Here is a 21,461-nt window from a genome sequence, read left to right as displayed (position 1 = left end):
AAATATGTTCACCTAAGATCTGTCTGAAATGCTCAGAACGGCAGGAAATTATATTATAGTAAGGACTTGTATGGATTGATTGACCCAAGGCTGTATAAAACAGATATATGGTATATTGGAGAATATACCTTCAAAGATATGCTGTACAATCGTTTTATGAAACGGTAAATCAAAATGGCATTTCTGAATTTTTGAAATCATCTTAACCATGCAGCACAATGGCCTTTAGAGCTGAGGTCACTACACTAACAAGTAGATACATTGCAGTTGGTAATCTGAGTAAGCATTGATAGGACTTTTTCATGTTGTCTCATCTAGAAGTAAATACCGTAGGACAGAGAGTGCTCAGTTAGCTGTAATGTAGATATATAAATATAGGAAAAAACCCGCTATGAAATTAAATGCTTTTATTTTATTTTTACTTTGGTTATCTATTTTCAGATCAGATGCATGCTCATTAAATTTTGCTAACTCTGGGCATTCACCTTTTTACATTTGAAATTACAAATCAAGCTTTATAATGGAAGAACCTAGGGAAAAGTCTCAGACTGAGTAAAACGTTATGTACTAAAATGGAAGTTTTGCCTAAATTTTCATTGTCTGATGTGTTGCAGTGTCAGCAATTACTACACTTTCAGTTTTAATGGCAGAGAAACACCTCTGCACGTTTGTGTTGAAACAGTCTTTAAAGCCACTTTAAATACCGCAGGATAAACAGTAGCGTCGTTTGTGAAGACAATGTTCTCAAACACTGCTTAATAGAAAATTTGACGTTTCATTTCTTTTACAACACTTTGCTTCTCAACAGCAAAGAATAAAAAAAGACTCAAAAAGACAGCCATTTTATGTAATTTTTTTATCATTAAAAAAAAAATCTACATAGATTATATGTTCCTGAGATAGTAAATATCAATTAAAGTGTAATAGTCTTTTTGCCAGAGAGTGGCTATATGGAAGTGCTGGAAAAGTATGCTCCCCTTCATTATCTCATACCATGAGATACCATGTTTTTAATTCATTAATTGCTTTATTCCACTGTAATCTTGGTCTGAAAATTGCACTGTTTAGTTTAGACAGTATAGCTTTCAGTAGATTTTTAAATTTGCTTTTGCAATATTATCCTTCCTTCAGAAACGTGGCCATCTTTACCAGTTTCAGGCAATACATTTAGGTCTCACGTGGCTGTTTTAAATAGTATTTAAGCCGTTCATATAAAAACTTATTGTCTCCAAAATAGATACTGATCTGTAGTCACACTGTTTACAATGCTAGACAATGCAAAAACTGTTATTGATATAAATGAGCATGCGTGCACGCTCACAGACACTCTCCAACTCTTTCTACTACAGAGGTTCCAGAGGGAAAAACCATTTTCTAGTGCAGCTGGCAAATTCGGACCAGATGTCATCCATGATAGTGTAAGTTCTGCTAGTCACACAAGTCACACAGAGATCATGGAGCAGTATATAGCTTTGAGAGAATGTTATTCAGTTGTTTTTGGGTTTTTTTGGGTTTTTTTTCCTTTTTGGTTTGCAGGAGAGTTTTACTTGTACAACAACAGCAACAAAGATAGATACTTTTACCCTAGTTACTGTATTTATCCAGAATTATAGGAACTGTCCTTATTTCACATTATGTAAAGCCCCTTTCTGGAGTTCAGAAAGTACACTAAATACAAATGTTAGGCTTGTTTTTTTACTCATGAATTTAATAGTCTCGCATTTTTAAATATGCATTACTTGGTAATAAATTCATTCATTTGGAGAGAATAAGAGCTTAAGTGGAATGTAAATAATCTAGAAGCTCAGGTTTGGTGCCCTAACATAGGTGAAATTCAACTTATATCCATACATTTCCATTATGTCATGTTGTATTCAGAAGAATTTAGAAAATAGGCACTTATTTTGCATTTGTGAATACTTATTCTGGGAAAGCAAAGGTTTCAAATGTCAATGCTAGCTTTCTCCTTTTGTGTCGTGAACTCAGCTGTGGCTACAAAATTCTTGATTCTACTAATTCCATCCATCTCAAGTAAAAAAAATTCCTAATTTTCTTTTTTTTTTGTAATGAACTGAATTGGTATCCTTGTCTGGTTTGCTGGGGACTCTCTCCTAAACATGTGCTGTTTTGAGATTTTTATGCTGCCTGCAGCAGTCCTTGCAAGCCTTTTATGAGCACCCAGGAGGAGGGTTAGTCACCCCCTTGTTGAATAGTACTTATTAACTGTGACACTGTAGTTAAGGTTGATAAAACACTTTCATTTTAATTAATTAAAGCCTTTATCTTTTTACAAGAGCATTTGGAGACACTCTTCAAAGCTTCTAGTTTTTTTTTTTTTTTTAAGTTTTTTCTTCTTCTCCTTATAACCATATACAGCTTGAGCATAAAGCCCGAAGCAACCAGTTGAGTGCAGTGGAAATGGAGTGCTGGGAAGATGAGATAGGGAGTGTGCTATAAAGATTCATAGTTTTATTTATGCTTCTTGTGTTGCTTTGCAATGTGTTGGAAGGTGTTTGCTGCATTATGGTTAAGAAAGGGACTCCGTTCCCATTGTGTTTTTGCCTTCTTGTAAAAATAAGCATAAACTGCCGTATGTAGCAACTATGAGCCAACATCTGAATTCAAGCAGTGATGACAATGAAAGCAATAGCTTGCATGAGATAATGAAGAGGCAAAGTGAGAAAGTAGAGTGAGAAATTGCCTCAATCAGGGATCCCCAAAGCATATTATACTTCTGCCTACAGGCTAAGAAAGTAAATGAATGTTATTATGACAGCCTGCACCAGCTGAGGATCTGTCCCCATTTATCCGTTGCCACTCAGCTTCCCTGGGGCTCTAAGTAATTCTCTGCGGCTAGTGACTTCGGGCATATGTGATAGACAGTTAGTGTATTCATAAATATGTGATACTTTGACATTGCCTTCAAGTTCCTACCTTACCGACCAGAGCAAGAAAACTTGATAGCTGAAAGGCAAGTCTAATGCTTAGAATTCCACATGCCCTGCACCCTAATGAATCAGTAAATACTGTGAGACAGTACTTCTTAAATCTAAAGGATTTGCCTTGGGTTTGAGGGTCTAACATTGGGATCCAGAGAGAGTATACGTACAAGAGTTCAGTTGTAAACCACAAAAGCGGTTTTAATTTTTTAAAAGCCCTATAAAATATAACTTTTCCTCTTGTCGAGAGAGAACCATTATTGACAAAATCATCAATAAATTAGGCTTTTTAAAAAGGATTTTGTGTAGTTTTTTGTTAGGGCGATTGCTGACAGTCTGTTTAGCTTTGTACAACTCAGAGTGTGGTAGAAAATACTCCAGGGAGCTTGCTATCTAAAAGACAAAACTGTGAAGGCAAGAGGCGCTGTGAAACTTGGAAAAGATTAATTAATTTCACATTTTAAATGTATCGCTGGTTCTTTCTGGGACATGCATCTTCTTTCTCTTACGGAAGTGTAGTGCAAGTTGAGGTATATGTAATAAATTGGATTGAAAGCTGTGACATTTGCTTAATCTAAATTTGAGAACTTGTCACTTGTTTATAATTCAGATTTTCAATAAAAGTGATAGCAAAATGGCACACAGCCATTATGACTTAGATTTCAAAGTGATAGGGCAATACAAAGAAATGCTCTGACAGAGAATCCAATACAATGTTTCTTTTTCCTGTATTGCATTGAGCATAAATAAGAAAGGATGTAGGCTGCAGACTGTCTTTTGGAATTCAGTTGGGTAAATGGATGATTTTATTACTTATCAATGTGAAAGCATTAGTATTTCTGAAGATGTGAAAGAAGGAAATAATGCTACTTTTTTGGTCAGTAAACTAAGACATGGCAATTGAACCAGATTTGGCAACTCATTTTATGGGCTGAGAAGTTTCCTTAATACTTTCAGAATCAGTGAAATGTAAAACCACGCTCAAGCATCAGTTTCAAAAGGAACACAAGCACTGAGGAGCCCAAATCGTGCCCATTAAAATAGCAGCTAGTCACACAAAGCCCGAGATCTTCAGATCAATAAAGGACAGTCAGTTCAATGGAGATAATGTAGTTCCACTGAGTTCAGGAGGAAAAAATAATGATCTTTGGTCTTTTTTTAAAAGCTTGATCTTAAGTAAATTCAAACATATTTATATGTAAGGGTCACTAGGTCAGAAAGTATGTGAGCAATCATTCTTCTGTAGGCTACTGAATAGGGTACTGGAAGACCTGTATTCTGATCTTTACTACTGTTGTGGTTTAACCCCAGCTGGCAACTAAGCACCACACAGATGCTTGCTCACTCCCCCCTGGTGGAACGGGGAGAGAATTGGAAGAGTAATAGTGAGAAAACTTGTGGTTTGAGATTAAGACAGTTTAATAGGTAAAGCAAAAGCTGCACATGCAAGCAAAGCATTCATTCACTACTTCCCATCGGCAGGCAGGTGTTCAGCCATCTGCAGGAAAGCAGGGCTCCCTCACGCCTAACGGTTACTTGGGAAGACAAACGCCATCACTCTGAACGTCCCTCCCTTCCTTCTTCTTCCCCCAGCTTTGTATACTGAGCATGACGTCATATGGTGTGGAACAGCCCTTTGGCCAGCCTGGGTCAGCTGTCCTGGCTGTGCCCCCTCCCGGCTTCTTGTGCACCGGGCAGAGCACGGGAAGCTGAAAAGTCCTTGACTGGTGTAAGCAAGCACTGCTCAGCAATAACCAAAACATCAGTGCGTTATCAACATTATTCTCATACTAAATCCAAAACACAGCACGATACCAGCTGCTAAGAAGAAAATTAACTATCCCAGCTGAAACCAGTACAACTACACAGAATATTACTGTGTTTTATTTGATTTTTACATGAAACAGAAACACTGATTTGGACAGGAGCTGAAACCTCCCTAGTGAGCCCATTAACCACTAGTCTACAGAATAATTTAATCTTGTTTTCTGGTTCAGTTAATTAAAATTATTTTCTTCTTAAAGCCTTCTCTGCTTTCATCATCTCATGGATACAGATGCATATACGTGCAGAACTGGTGAGGTTTGGGCTAGAATTCCTCTAGAAAGGTGGAAGAAATACTTGTGAATCGAATGAGGCAGAGGAGGCAAACCATCAAGTCCATGCCACTAGTTGATGCAGCCGGCAAGAAGCAGAGCAGGGCCTCTTTAGCTGTGTCTAAAATGAAAACAGAGGCTGCCACAGCATTTGTAGGAATCACTTTGGGCGGAGATTAGAAAAGCTCAGGGACTGATCAAGAGTCAGGAGATTCAGGCAGACTACCCGAACCTACACTGTGATTCCTGATCAGGCTTAATGCATGCGGATAAGTGAAACTGGGAAGTTTCAAGATCACAGTGTACACCACCTTGTCTACTTGTAAGATTAGTTCAGCAAAGCACAGGTTTTTAGGATTGCTGTTTAGAGTATTTTACATAAACACCACTTTATAGATAAACTTTTATATAAACAGGTGTTCTATATATTTATTTACATAGAAAATATCTTGGATTTATAAAAACAGAATTTTATGTACAATTTTGAGATTCCTTTACATATTATTTGTCATTATGTAATAAAATGGTGTATCTCTGAAGTTCTCTTTTGTCACTAAGTTCCTCTGCAAACCTAGAAACACCAAGTTATTCCAATGTATGCTTTTATTTGTGAAGGTTTCTATCCCAGCCCATATACTGTATAAGACCATTAAGGTCTAATTCTCTTCCCAGTTAGCACCTTTTTTCTTGTTGGAAGACAAAAGATACGTTTGGGGTTTTTTTTTCCTACGCTTCATGTATAGTTTAAAAATGGAATTAAATTTTCTAGCACTGCGTGAAATACTTGATAACAGAAAGGAAAACCACAGGAAAGCTTCAAAAAAAACCTGAGAAAGACTGAGAAATTTTGGTTTTTTTTCAGACTGAAATGATATTTTGAGTCAAAATGAAATGAAAACTTTCATCCTTTCAAAATGAAACATTAATTTCATATTTTCTTGCTGAAGAAATTCCAATATTCTTTGTCAAGCAAAATGGGAGAAGAATGAACATACGCACTTTGAAAATTAAGCAAACTAACAAATGTGAAGAACATATTAATTTCATACCCTTCTATTTTTTGGGCCAGCTGACAGTATTACACAGTTCTTAAAATACGAACGTTCAGTGAGCGTCCAGAGCAATTATTTTGCAAAAAGCAACAGCATCTGATCAATAATAGAAAGAGTTAAGAGGTATCTTGATCAATACCTACAAAGCAGGGATATAAGATTCATCTCAGTAATTGTGATCATTATTTTTTCTGGAGCCAGGATTTTGTACCACATATTTATCTCAAACTTTTAAAGGATCACATTATTTTTCTCTACCTTCTATTTACTCTCAAACAACACAGTTTTAGCATATACTTGAAGTCAACTGGGTTTATGCTTGCACCAATTTAATTTTAGCAGACTAGTTAGAGGTCCAAATTAATTTGGTATATTTTGGTAGAAAGTAATAAGTCATCAGTTTTGTTCTAAAGTCCCAGATAATGAAGATGTTCCCTAGCAGTATTTCCACATAGGTTGGTTTGATTCCTTATTTATAGTTTGAACAACTTCATCGGGTTGACTGCTGCATAGCAGCTACCTTTTGTATGACAGGGAGATACATTTTAAAGGAAGAAAAAAAGTGATTGCATGAAATGGAATAAAACTTTTTTTTTTTGCATACTCAGGCATATCAAAGCAATAGTGTTTTAAAAGATAAAAAATATTTTAATTGATAAATCCTGCTGGATGGATTCTATTCTAAGTTATAGGTTTGTTTATAATTTTCTGGAAATATCTATAAACTATTCTGGCGTTTTGGCATGTGGAAAATTCATCCTATCATTTATTCCTAGTAAACTGAAAGGCATGAATCTCTTACTGCTGTGTAATTTTCGCTCTCTCCTGTACCAAATATTCTAGCAATAAAAGTATATCTTTCATTTCTTCCTTTCTTTTCTGTTTTCAATAGCCATGTGGAGCTAGAAATGCAAGATATGTGAGGTGGGATTTAACTGTCTGCCATAGTAGGAGACTGTACCCAAAATTAGACCCCTCTGGCCAATGAAGACCAACAGAGTTGACAGCAGGAGTCAGGTACCTGTCGTGCACTAGTCACAATTGCAATTCAAAATCTCCCATTCAACAGCTGCCCAGGGCTGCCTGTCCAAGTCGGAGTCAGAAACCCAAGTCCTCTGTATTTTGGTCTTTTTATTTTGTTATCAAGCACAAATGTTTATAAACCTTGTTTAGTATCATTCAGGCAAAATGCTATGGTGAATAATTCTGAGAGATCAAATGCACACCTTATCTTAGCAGAAAAGTACCTTGCAAATAAATGATAGGCATTTCAGGAGATCACTGAGATTCATTACCTGGACAATTTCTCATTTTCAGATAGAAATGAAAGGAAATTATCCAATTTCTCATTTTATAATAATATCCAATACATTTAATGTCCAATTTCATACTGCTTCTTGATTTATAGCATTTACCAGGCTAATCGTGCTCTAGCTACTATTATAAAAGCAGCTATTATATTAACCCTTTCAGCGTGGGTGTGCCCCGAGAAGCATTTTCTTTGCTCACAGACAATTTCATGTGTGATGCTGAACATCTCAGGGTTTGAAGCAGAATATATTTCCCTAATGTGTCTTTAGACAGGAACACCAGACCGTTTCCTTTCTTATAGATACTACACACACACTATGGGTTTACATATTCATAAATCCAGAACTGGTGGCAAAGACCACCAGGCAAAGGGAAAGTATCATATCTAGCAATATTTTTGTATAAAAGAAGATCTTTAACTAGGATCTAAACCAAAGTTTCAGCCTGTGCTACTACAGGAGTTCAAAGGGAACAAAGCAATAAACCAGAATCTGATCTTAAGCTCTCTGTGACCCATGTCACAAGTAATCAATAGATTACCATGCAAATGACTCAAATGCTTAATCACAATGATCTCTAATGTGCTTGACCAAACTTGAAATTGCTGATAGTTATTTATAGTGGCTAAATATCTTATAGCTTGAAGCTAAAACTCTGCCTCTTCCTAGATCGCTTGTTACCCATCTACTGGTGGACAGAGAGGGACTGACAGCCATGCAGTTTCCTAAGTCAACCCTAAACTACTATTTTTCTGTCACACCCAGAGTACTGTGTGGCAGCAAGGATGGGGCTCGTCAGCAAAACTATGTGTCTTGAAGATAACACTCCTTTGATAATCATGGGACAGTGTCTTCTCTGAGCCGTTGTTTCGGACTGTCCATGAACTCACACAAAAGCTTCCTTGTCAGTTTAGTTTTATTTGAATCATTTTCAAGGTCTTTTTTGCAATTGTGAAACCTACCTTTTAAATGGCAATGTAGATTTTGTGACCTAAGAGTCTGCACGTAAATCAGTAATATCCTAACGCTGAGGAGAGCCTAGGGAGTCAGCAACATGGTTCTCGTGTATATGCAATTAGTGTTTGTTAGCACAGGAGCATTCAAACTATCATCAGTATAAAAGATACTAGGCAAAATGCTGTCCTTTAGATGTTCATAGGTGCAGATAGCTGGCCAACTAAGGACAGCAGTAATTTTAAAATAACTGTAGCATTAATGGTTAGACTCGTTACATTAATTTACAAGGGTTTCTGCATTTCAGAGGGTTTCGTTAGGATTTAAAAGACTTTCCAGGCAAAGACAGTGTAATCTCTGTTGAAAGTGTGTCTGGGTTAAAAGGAACTCAGTGGGCTGAAGTGGCTTAGCTGAAATGGGCTCTCTACAGGAGTGTTTATTGCAGCATAATTTAAAATATTTACTGTACTATGGCTAAAGAGGAATATGACCCTGGCAACAAAGAGTGAGCTTTGTTTAATGGAGCTATTTCTGTAACTAAGAGGAATACCAGTTAGACTGATTATGAGTATTCTAAAACCAAAACAAAATAATAAACAGTATAAAGTGCACAGAAATATAGCAGTACTTGAAAATATACTGCCTTTAATTGAACTGTTCGTCTCTATGTTGTGGTCACTCGCAAATTACAGTTGACGATACTTAGGCTGACATTCTGTTTTCAATAGTAAATCAACAGATCCTTCACTTTCACTAAATTGGTTTCCAGGTTTCTAGAGGAAATATGACCCAAAGGAATACAGTTATAGAAGGGAGAACGTGCTAAGGCCAGGAGAAAACATGTAATTAAACCTCCTTTTCTAAACTGACCTTCCTTCCACTTGACAAATGGTGAAAGGAAAATGTGTTGAAAGGAAGACAAGCGAAACAATTAAGAAGGTTCATAATAATTTATAACTATTGAATTATGGATCATCTGAAAATATGAACTCATGCTCTTGGCTGTTGAATTCAGAGTATCTCAAGGACTAGCTATGTTTCAGGAGGGATAATCCTTGTGCGCCTATGTGAGGGTGAAAAAGGAAAGCTATGATGCATTTACTCAGAGTAAACCTTCCACTTAATTTAGGAATAAATGAGGAGCAGTAGAGATCAAACTCCTACATGAATGTAGTTCATAACAAATGACTGTAAGGAGAGGTACTATTTTATGCTCTTTTCTATGAGCAGAGCAGAATTCAGTAATGGAATACAATATTCTGATGAGGCTGCTCTTAACCAGGCAACAGGATCGCTCCTCCTCACCTCAGCTGACTGCATCCTCTTTGCCTGGATCAGCTGTCAGGACACCATTCTTTTCAATGCTGTGGTCATGTCTCATCCCAGTAAAATTAGAGAAGGTATTTCTCCACTTAGCATTACATGAAGCTGTCTAAATCAAACTTTTGAAAGTGACATAGGAGCTTCAGCTCCATTGAATTTCAGTGTACTTGAAGTTTCTAAGCCGCTTTTCACTTAAAGACTTTGCAATATGGCATAGAACGTGTTTAAGACTTACTATTATTTGTTTTACGGTTTGGGAATTTACAAGAAATAGTTACTTTGTCACTCTAGAAGTTTTAATACAGTTAGTCTCAAGATTCTCACTACTTGTATTTACAGTGAGAGAGGGTGTCTCAGGAGCTGGGGGGGCTTAGCTACCTGCTGGGAAGCAATAAAAAGGGCCCAGTACAGTTTGCACATAAAGCTCTGGGGCAGGAGCTTGTCAAACATATGCAAATGCTTTCAGGTCAGTTGAAGGTTGAGACCTGTGTGACCTCTGCCTGAGTTTGCTGTGTTTGACCATCTTCTTAAAGCTCCAAATACCAAAGACTGGAGCTGCCTGTCCTTTACCCACACAGCAGAATATTGCAGGTTGTGTCCGTCCTCAGTATCTGAAAGGTTTCTTCCTCATTATCAGGTAAAGATGCAGAACCTCAACCTGGATAGTGAGGGAGGAAGTCTTACATGAGAGGAATTTCCTGTCAAGTTAAAGGTGCGCAGTTTCTGGTTATGGCTTGATCACTGAGTACAGTGTTGAGCAACACACAATTCTAGCCTTGTGCCCACCACGCAGCAGATGCTGCAAATAGAGGCTGATATGAAAATCATGAGTTTTAACATCGCTTATGTCTTGTTTAGATCACTTTTAAGCTAGTTTGTTATTGTCTAAAGACTTCTGTTTAGCAAACACTGTGGGATTAAGCATGGTAACATAAGAGTCTAGTTATATCACCATATAGATCCCATTCATACAGATCTCTACAAATGTGGTCTTGAAGAAGATAATTTTCTCTTATAACTGATTTGACCAAGGAGAGTGAATAAAGCTATCCAGATGCTACAACTATATGATGGCAAATCAGAACTTAACTCTGGCAGAACTGAGAAATAGGTACATTTTTAATAAAAAAGACTTTTATGTCATTATAAAAAAAGGAAGAAAATATCTGTCTTTCCACATAACTGGAAAAACATAGTCTAAAACAATCTGTTAATCCTTTGATCTAAAGTGCATCCTTCTTTTTTCTTAGGCCGTGGAAAAGGAAGGTTCCTGCTCAGCTCCTCCTGTTCTGGAGTCCTGAGGCTCAGTCATATTTTTACCACCATTTCAGCCCTTGAGATTTCTTACCACAACTGTTGCCTTTCTACATAAGGCAGAACTCTTTCCAAAGTCCATGATATTGGTGGTGTGTTGTTTTTTGGTTGGTTTTTTTTTTTTTTTTTTTTTTTTTTTTAATTTGAAGGGCCTCTTCTGGGAAGCAGAAAGAACAACTTTGGAAGCTTAAAGTATAGACTAAATCTGATCAAAGCCTCCTACTTGGCAGCGATGAGCGCTACCACTGTGGCATTGTAAACTGTGTTTCTGCAGCATCTCTTTGAACGCAGCTGAACTCAGGGAATACTATTATAGAGTTTGGGAATAACGAAAAGAATATTTTTGTTACTGAAACAGTAGCCAAGGTCATGTTGTTACTCTAGTTGCTCTATCATAAAGTTCTGTCTTTCAGCAGTCTATAACTAGTTGATGAAAGGCTGGGATAAGCACAGGATCTTACTCTACCAACCAGGTTTTTTTTTGGTAGACAGCCATGGTCACAAGCAGTCAAGCCGCAGCATTTAGCCTCACTGCCCACCTGCATCCCTAATGCAATATTCTGGTAAACATACACACTACCTTAGCCTTTGATACTGGAGCAATGATTAAAGTATTGGATACTGAAGGGACGAAAACCTTGACTTCTTGAATCAATAGCTTATCCATGAAACATTTTTATTGTAAAGGGATATACTAGCATTCTCAATGACATTGTACTCTGCTGGCTCATGACTTTTGGGTGCTGATGTCTGCTGAACGCTCATTTCTTATTGTATTCAGTGGATTTGCAATATGGAAATAGGTGGGAGTTTAGGAGTTAGCAGTGTTTTGATCTTCCAACTTTTACACTGTAACACTGAATAATGTTATAATTTTGTTTTCAGATGTGATACAGTCAAATAATTGGCCTTATTTCAAAAGCATTAACAGCTAAGCCAGATTCTCAAAAGTGTTGTGTATACAGCCCTATCATGTTTTTTCCTTTTTCTTTTAGAAAACAGTGCTGTAGCCATACCACAAGGAAACCCCCCGAAAAGAATCCGGTCTATTTATATTTTACGGTGGAACTTCTAAAAGTGGAACAACAAAAACTCAGAATAAAACTTTAAAAACTTACTTTAAAAAATTTACTTTGCCAAAATACCAATATATTATACGAGTCAGTAAGAAGTCCTCCAATAGGTTTTTCTGCAACTTTTAGTCTGAGTTCTTATTTTCTGTCAGTGTTGTTCAATGCAGATTTACCGTCAAAATAGATACTGGTAAACTCCTATAAGGAGTCTATATTTGGGTTGGTTGAATGATTCAATCTATGAAGAATAAATAGAAGGACCCTTGAGACAACTCTTTTGACTTTGGTGGCTTCATATCAGTGATAGAGATGTCTACGTGTAATCTGTAAATGACTTTTCCCTTCATTGCTGTAGATCTGGACGGGGGGTTACTGTATGCTTGACCCTCGCAAATGGAAGATTTTTTTTTTTTTTATGCTGATAACAATATTTCTCCCACTTTATCTGTACTCTATTCCTAGCCAGTCAGCATCGTTTCCCATACAAAACAGAAAAGAGTATCCACAGCAATTATATTCCTTTTGCCTATGTACTCATTTCAGACAGATCTGAGAACTCTTAATTTATAGGATGTGAATCCTCTCCTCTTATTCTTGTTACATGGATTAGATTGTTTTTTCAGTTATATTTTTTACACTTGATGCGTTTCTGTGTTTCGTGTTGTCAGAGATCACTGACTATATTAAGGTATGCTGTGTTTATGCCAGTGTAGTGTGAATGAATGACCAGCTGCTGCTCACCATCAGAGACCTTCTGGCTCCCTCGATGCAAAGAAAGTTTTGCATGTATATAACCTTGACATTTTTAAGTTTAGTTTTGCCTAGATGGGCAAAGAGAATTAGCTGTCTGTAGCTATAAAGCTGGAATCTGAACGGTGAAAAGAATAAGTAGAGTTCTGGGAAACCTCTGGAAGTGAATCTGAAAGTTTGGGTCAATTAGAAGTTAGGAAAGACAATAGCTGAATATTAGAACAGTTTGTTTTGATTAATTTCCCTTCCTGGGTTGGTGCTTTCTCATAGAAGAGTGCAATGAGGAGATGCTCCTCCTGAGACTGTGAGTTTGGACAGCCTTGGTGATCCCCAAAAAATGTGGTATGCCAGGCCTCTGGCATTAGTATTTAGAGAAAATTGGAGGTTTGGAACTGAAGTTTTAGGTGAACTAGAGATAGCATGTTTTTAAGGGCAGCCAGGCACATAGACAGAGCCAGTTTCTAAAATACATACCAAAGGCAATGGCCAGATAAGCACAGTATTAAAAGTTACTGTTCAATGCTGCTTAGTATTTATTTAGAAAGTGGAATAAAAGCCTCCTTATTCACTGAAGAACTGCTGCAAAGAGATGCACAAAGAGTCTGGAAATCCCTTGACAAACATTTACATAGGAGGTGATGATAAACAAACAGGACCTAATACCTAGCACAATGCTTTTATAGGACGTTTTATTAACAGCTTTGTATTTTTGCTCTGCCTGTCAGGAGAATCCTTTATCCCCAAACCTCTCATTGCAGATTTACTGTAAAACGTAGCTCTCTATTTTTAATCAGAGTATGGGGAATGAAGGGAGACATATATCCAAAAGCATTAGCAGGTAATACTCAACATCTCTGAAGGCACATTTATTGAATACTTCAATTTGACTGTGAACTCATGCTTAAATGGCTATCTTTGTTTTGCTGTTGATGTATCATGATATTATTCTCATACACTGATGCAGGTTTATTCATTGTCTGCCAAGAGCAGTATATTGTAGTCCTTTCACACAGGGACTAAAGGCAATTTTTGTCTAGTTATAACTCTCAGATAAGCCAAAAGACAATGTATTATTTAGGAATATGGTGCAACCAATTCTGCTCTCAGAATGCCGGCTGATAACACTGTAACAGACTGTGCGTATGCCTCTCTGCTCAGAAATGTTATGTTACTGCGCCAGACAACTGGGAACATTTAAATAGGACCCAATTTTCAGAAAGTGAACACTCAATACTTCCTGAAACTCAGAGTTTCAGGTATCTAAAAAAGGAGACAGCTAAAAAAGACATTTCTGAAAATGTATGTCTCATTTTTTTAGAACAAAGTTAAAAAATATTCAGACTTTGCCAAGGATTTTAAGACTCATTTTGAAGGCTACTCTGTAGAGGTAAATATACTACTAAAATAATGAGAACGATTGGTATGGATTTCTTTTAAAACTGTATTTTGACATATAATGACACGTAGACATAAATTCTGCCATTAGCAGGTCAGATTTCCAAGGCTTTAAAAACCTTTCTTAGATTCAAGCTATAGTTTATGTAGGAGCGTGTGTTTCAATATAATTCATTTGTTAAATGAAGGGACCTAGAATTCTGAACCTTAACAAACTTAGGTGAAGTCCTGGAATCCGTTTAAGCTTCTTTTTTCCAAAAGCTCTCAGCACAGCTGGCCTCTGCAACCTTGTGAGATAGCTGAGTGATATTGCTGCATTAAATGGGAGATGAAAAATGGAGCCTTTTTCAGCAGCACATGGTTAGTTTTGATAATATATCTTACTATATGTTTTGGCAACAATTTGCAAGTGTTGTATAAGCCATACGTATTCCTGGAATAAATCAGCTGGTAGTTATCTCTGAGGACACATCTTCATCTTTTCTCTAAAAATATAGTGACAGATTATATTTACATTAAGTTGAATTTTCACTGAAAAAAAAGAGAAACGGATCTGATGCTATTGCTGTGAGGAGAGGTGGAAGATTATGGAAATTTCAGTTATTATGGAAACAAAGATTGATTTTTTCAGAAGACTATTACTACTATTATTTAAAAATTGCCGTTGTTCTATTCCCTTATACTCTGTTGATATACGAGGAGTCTTGGTCACCATTATGAGAATTTCACAATGTAAATTACGGAAAGTGCAATAAATCATTGAAACCTAGTATAATATGTAGATAATAATATACAATAAGAAGGCTGTACGGATCTGGAATACTGCCTTTTACCTTGACTAACACCGTAATGCATTATAGTAGAGCAAATGGTAAATATATTAGTTTTTTGTAATTTATGGGTTTTTACATATCTTCAACTTAATGGATGATAGAATTATTTATAGTTTAAAATCAAAATGTGGATGAGTTGGTCTTTAACATATAAACTCAAGCACTTATTTCTAGGATAAGACTAACTTGATCAACCTTGAGGAGTTGAGTTGCATCTCCTGAACTACTGATAGGAACTGTAGCCTATTCCACATAGCTAGAGTGGGCACCAATTAAAATATCTGTGAATAAGATTCAATTCATCCAAATAGATTCAGAAATCACATGTTCCTCTTTATTATCCTCTGAATGCTTCCTGTTCAATTAAATATATCACCTGCTGGATAATAATTTTATGATTAAATGGTTAATTGGCAAAAAAAGCACACTCAGCTTTGGATTGTAATTCGCTTGATCACTGTTTTTTTGACCGCTCCTGTCTCCTGAGAAGGCTTACCTGTACAGCAACTCCTTGTAGGTTATGTAGGGAAATCCAGTGTAGTCACTGTGACCTTAAAGCAGCCATTCATGTATTTTTTATTTCCTGTAAGTACTTAATTTTGATAATGTGAATAACTTTATTTCTAGTTGTTTAGATTAACTGATCTAGCACTGTACTTTGGATTTGAAAAATAGTGGTAAATCTGGTTCCCTAAAGCACTGGAGAATTGCACAGAAGTGATTTCAAACTGCCCTGGGATGGTGCCTGATGTAAGTTCACATCAATTGAACATGTAAGGGCTAGTGTGAGACCAGTCTCCTACTTCTGTACACAGACATAGCTGCAGCATTTCACTGGATTCATCCCTTTTTTCTGTAATTGATGACATATCAACCCATTCCAATGAGTCTTTTCACAGACAATCATATAATTTTTGTACTCATAATACAGTTTCCCTTGGCTTTGTGAGCTGAACCCTCCAAACTAGCATGAAAAATGCCATCTCTTTCTTCTAATTTTATAAAAAAAATACGTGGAGATAGCTGCAGCTTGGAATTGCCATTCAGGCACAGCTGCAAGCATACTGGGGGTAGTACACCAAGCAAGGTGGTGTAATTTGGAGCAGTCCCACAACTCCCACCAAACCCAAGTCTGCTAGAATCCATACAAGTATCAACTGGCATGAATTACCACCACTTTTAGATACAATTACTTAGCAAAATTATTTAAGACTAAAATGACAAATACCGGTAGCTAAGGACAAAATTCCTTATCAAGGTGTAATAAATTATAAAACCAGTTAAATATACTTGCTAGAAAGAGAAATCAGAGCCTCAAGATACATTTGTAATTAAAGATGTCTATTTAAAGTTTTACATCAGTTTGACCACACACTCATAATTTATGAAGCTGTACGTTCTGATGTCAAGAAATTAAGTGGGAATTGTGAACCTAATAGCTTTACAGTAAGAAAATCTATATCCCAGTTACAAAACCAAATTATTTGATTGGTAAATCTGTCTGGCAGATCTGCTGGGATTCAGAGGAGATCCCCAAAGAGATGAGCATTTTAGACCAATAATGACTGTCTACTTTCAGTGTCTTCAGAAAAATCTATTGTACAGGTGGGTAAAGAAAGAAGCACATGCTTGCATTGAATGGTATAAATAGTTAATATGATAGTCAGCCCCTCACTTGTGGTCATGTGGACCTTCCCACCTCTGGGCAGTACTAAGTAGCAGAAGAAATGCCATTGCATCCAATTAAATTGCTTGTGTTAGTGAAAGCACTTGACAATGTTCATTTAAAAATTGCCTAGAGCTAGACCAGGACAGGCATCTAGTGACCTAAGTCCTTAGACTAGACACAACTACTGCCCACCTCCTTTTTCCCTTACTGTAATCTCAAAATTATTCCTTAATCTTCTATTATAGTAATCCAAACCGATTGGGTCCACAAGATCTAATGAGTATATTGCTTCTCACCCACATTGCTGCTGCCATATAGAGCAACTCTATTGCTGACTGACAATGAAAAAGTGGTAAATCTCAGAAAGATGACTGATAGTGGTGGAGTATATCCAAACTGTAATGAACTTGATTGACATTATGGGACATAAGAGAGATGTCACGAAAAAGAATCAAACTGTCACAGAAATAGAAAGCCTCCACATTGCATATGGATGCCTCCATTTTATGTTTATACAGTACACTTGTACTCTAGTCCTTATTTTGTCTGCAAGCTTTTATCTATGCTCTTTGTTAAAGCTCCAATTTAGTTATCTTCAGCTGGTGTTTTATAGCAACAGTCTGATACGAAGGCTTGTTAATCAGACCTAATTTTGTAAACAAGGAAAGCATATGCTATGTATAGAATTAATGATAAGGAATTGTGAATTACAAGCCTACCTTGATACTGAGGTTTTCTTTGGTGACCTTACGAACTGTGGCAGAGTTCTAAATGGATTATGAAGTAACCAGAACTCAGCAATAGCATTACACTCTTATTGTTAGAAGTGAGGTTTCAAAAAAGCACACTTGGCAGGACACTACATTTAAATTAGATACTCTTTATTCTAGCTTCCTGTTTCCCTCTCTTTTCTCATTTAACCTCCCTTGTTATTCATTGCTGTCTGTGAATACAAGTGACTATGAAGTAATTTAAAAAATAATATAGTGAAGGAGCATATATAAACCAATGAGTAATAAATTAATGGCTGAATGATCATAGGATCATAGAATCGTTTAGGTTGGAAAAGAACTTTAAGATCATCAAGTCCAACTGTTAACCTCGTACTGCCAAGTCCACCACTAAACCATGTCCTCAAGCACTACGTCTACCCATCTTTTAAATACCTCCAGGGATGGAGACTCAACCACTTCCCTGGGCAGCCTGTTCCAATGCCTGACTACTCTTTCAGTGAAGAAGTTTTTCCTAATATCCAACTTAAGTCTGATGTGGCACAACTTAAGGCCATTTCCTCTTGTCCTATTGTTTGTTAATTGGGAGAAGAGACTGACCCCCACCTCGCTACAACCTCTTTTCAGGTAGTTGTGGAGAGAGATGAGGTCTCCCCTCAGCCCCCTCTTCTCCAGGCTAAACAACCCCAGCTCCCTCAACTGCCCTTCATATGATGCACCAATGCAGGTAGAATTTCTAGTATAATCATATTATAATCAGAAATACATTATTTATGATATGTTTGTGTAATAAATACACATTTTTAGAGGAGGGCAAAATCTGCCTTTGTAGCTCTTTCTTCAACAGTGAGGAGGACACTGCTAACATTTATTCATGGTGTTTAAAAGGAACAGTAGTGAAACAAACTCTTAGGAAACAAGGATGGGTCTGACCTAGGTCCAAACCTATAACAAACTTGGGAAGAACCTGTTCCTTATGATCTGGAGCCTCTACCAGGTAGCCAAATACTTTCTTTGTCCTTGTAAAACTCTGTTAAAAAGCATATAAGTAAGCCTTAGAAAGCTGTAGGAATTTAGTGATTGATTCATAGTGATTGCATTCTATTTTGATGGTTAATACGTAAAGAGAGTACTAACCTGATCTGAAGCCACGTGAGCATTGGTGTTGTGCCCCCACCAAATACCCAGACTGTGAAAAACACAATAAGCAGTGCTGTTGTAAACATCATTTGTTTGGGTTGGGATTCTGTGTCTCGAATAGCCAATGCAAATGCTATTGCACCACGTAAACCTAAAAAAAAAAAAAAAGACAAGAATGATGACCTTAATGTGATGGAGAAACAGAATTTTACTCTCTTCAGCCCACACCCAATTCCAAGGACAGAGGAAATTTTCAGACCATGATCATACTTATAAAATGCTGAATTGTGCTAACTGAAAGGATGGTGTTTAATGCAATGTAAGCAACTTCGCAAAAGTGGACAATGAAACTACTCTCACATTCCCATAATAATAACACATAATAACACAGTTTTACATCCACTGAATTCTTTGTCTTGAATAATTGCAAATTAAATAGTGATCTGGACTTTATGCATGTTAAAAAAGAAATCTATTCCCTGCGTTATTTTACTGACTTCAGTGGGACTACTCATGAAATCGGGTGTGAGTGAGAAAGAGGGTTGGCATTAAAATCTGTACCCAAATAGACTACCCATTTCTTGCTTGTAAAAATAGAAAATTTCTTTAAAATCTTTCAATGTGCTAAGAACAATCAGAAAAATTATGACTTAAAAACAATTAATAGTTTCTAAAAGATGATTTTAATTATCTAAAAAGGGGATACAGAATAAATATAGATTATTAGCTCTTAGTGTACTAGAAATATTATAACAGTTGTAAAATTATACACCTACAGAGACTGAATAAACAAAAACTTACAAGTGTGGAGAAAACAGCTAACAGTGAGCTTAAAAAAAGCCCCATAGGTAGTAATAAGCTAACTAAATAGGTCCTCAGAGTGACACATTTAAAAAAAGAGGGGGGAAAAAAGCCTGCTAGTGCCTCCAGCCCTCAGGATGCACAATACAAATAATGCTCTACATTTTCCAATGCTTTTCATTTATCTATTTAAATTTACTATATTGTTTTCTAAAAAAAATTCCACAAAATAAGTGTAGAGAGCAAAGCCATGGCATGTATACAATACACACTGAATCCAAAAAGTACTTTGCAAGTACTGAGAGATTAAATCTAATAATTAAACCTCTTGTAAGGCACTGATGGTATATGCAGAATCATTTAATCAACTGCTAAATGCAGCTATTTTTGGAGTAGAACTCTAAAGCTCTTTAAGATTACATAGCTAGAATGTGAATTTTTTGGTATAGAAGATGGACAGTTTATCCAGAGAACAACATGAAGCTATTTCTGCAAGGAAATACCAGACTGTAGTTACACTAGCTGAAAATGGTCAGTGACAGCAGGTTTAAAATCTCTGCTTTTATGAAAATAACACTGCAGTCAACAAGTGGGCTTGTCCTTGACTTTTCTTTTATGTAAAAGACACCTCTACGGATGCACATGCTTTACTATTTTCTTATGGGGAAAAAAATATAATCTCATTTTAAACATGTATCTGAGGACGGGATGAACCACTACTGAAATGGTCTTTTTCCTGTAGTTATAGTGGTAATCTAGATGACTACTCCAGACTAAATGCTTAAATCATTGGTGACTACATTTTGGTGGAAAACAATGCTGCTTTCCACAACTTCATCGCAGTGGTACGCGCAATATTAAAACTAGAACATCTCTTTTGATAAGAAGGAACACTAAAAAAAATGTTAATTAATATGTCATTAAGACTCTACTTTTTGAGTGCTGGACTGAGTATTTCTTCAGTTTAGAGAAACAGTGAGTGCCTTCACTGCATTTTTCATTTATAAAAGGCTCAACATGGTCTATAAGAGCTAATTCAGTTTCAACTGAAAACATGTCTAAAGTAAAATAAATAATCAAACAAAGTATTTGCTTCCAACTAAAGCAGTGGGAAGCAGATGAATATAACCTAAAATGTAAAGACTCAATGAGAAGTAAGGAACACTATTATGTATATCAAAATACATTCTAGGTAACAACACAAATGAAAGAAGGGAATTTTAACAACCTCAGAAGATGGTAAGATACTGAAATAGACTGAAGATAAGGAAGGTTAGGTTTTCTGTAACATCTCAGGGAAAAATACCAACAAAGCACAATGGAATGACTGGCTCCAGTGGACACTGGTACCTCAGCTACACCTGGAGAGAGTGGCGTGACAGAAGGAAAATGCTCTGATGAACCATTAGCAAAAATTCTCTCCCCTCATCTTTCAGAGATGCCGCACTGACAGCAGCTCCTCATCTGTGCTGGGATCCATTGATCTTTTGGGCTTTATCACAGATTTCCTACCAGGTTTTTCTGCTAGCTGTGCCAGCCTTTAGGGATTCATCTTTAAGAGATAGTCTTTAATGTATCAGGGCCTCCAAAGAAAACCACTCCCAGGGTTAAGCTTCAGAGGCCCACAGAATAGAAAAGGTGTGTCCTATTGGGCTGTTACCTATCCTTTGCTCACGCTCCACAAACACTCATCACTCCAAGCCCATCCCTCTGAAGAGCCTTTGAGGGCAGTAGTGTTTGTGGGTAGTGTGGAGAGAATCTGCCAGGAAGGGAGACTTGCTGTATGTAGATCTGGTGTTTTAGTTTCAACAGTAGTTCTCTGCTCTTTTCTTCCTTACTTTCTTTTCTCTTTAGCTGATTTCTTTTCATATCTGTCTTCTTGGAAAAGTTCACTTTGACACTTCCTACCACCGTGTATGTATGAGTGTGCAGATGTAAATGCCTGCACAACAGCTGCCTGTACACAGGCATTCTTTTTCGTTTTTCTTCTGCGTTTGTGTTCCATCCTTTCAGACTCACTGCTGCTGTAATGTCTTATATTAACAGCAACCAACCCTGTAGCACCGTGTCCCACAAGCCTC

General features: G+C 36.8%; 1 protein-coding gene across 1 annotated transcript in view; it reads right to left on the bottom strand.

Moving 5' to 3' along the window:
* SLC9A9 (solute carrier family 9 member A9) overlaps positions 1-21,461 on the bottom strand; it is a 211,681-nt gene that overhangs the window by 69,853 nt on the left and 120,367 nt on the right. Inside the window, exon 12 of the mRNA XM_087740326.1 lies at positions 18,577-18,730. Within this exon, the coding sequence (XP_087596452.1) occupies positions 18,577-18,730 (154 nt within the window). The remainder of the gene's footprint in view (positions 1-18,576; positions 18,731-21,461) is intronic.

This window comes from Nipponia nippon, unplaced genomic scaffold (assembly GCF_047370975.1).
Source record: "Nipponia nippon isolate SJK-2023a ecotype South Korea unplaced genomic scaffold, ASM4737097v1 scaffold_7, whole genome shotgun sequence".
Classification (NCBI taxonomy): domain Eukaryota; kingdom Metazoa; phylum Chordata; class Aves; order Pelecaniformes; family Threskiornithidae; genus Nipponia; species Nipponia nippon.
The sequence above is the reverse complement of the archived record's forward strand: the minus strand, read 5'-3'. Positions and strand labels throughout refer to the sequence as shown.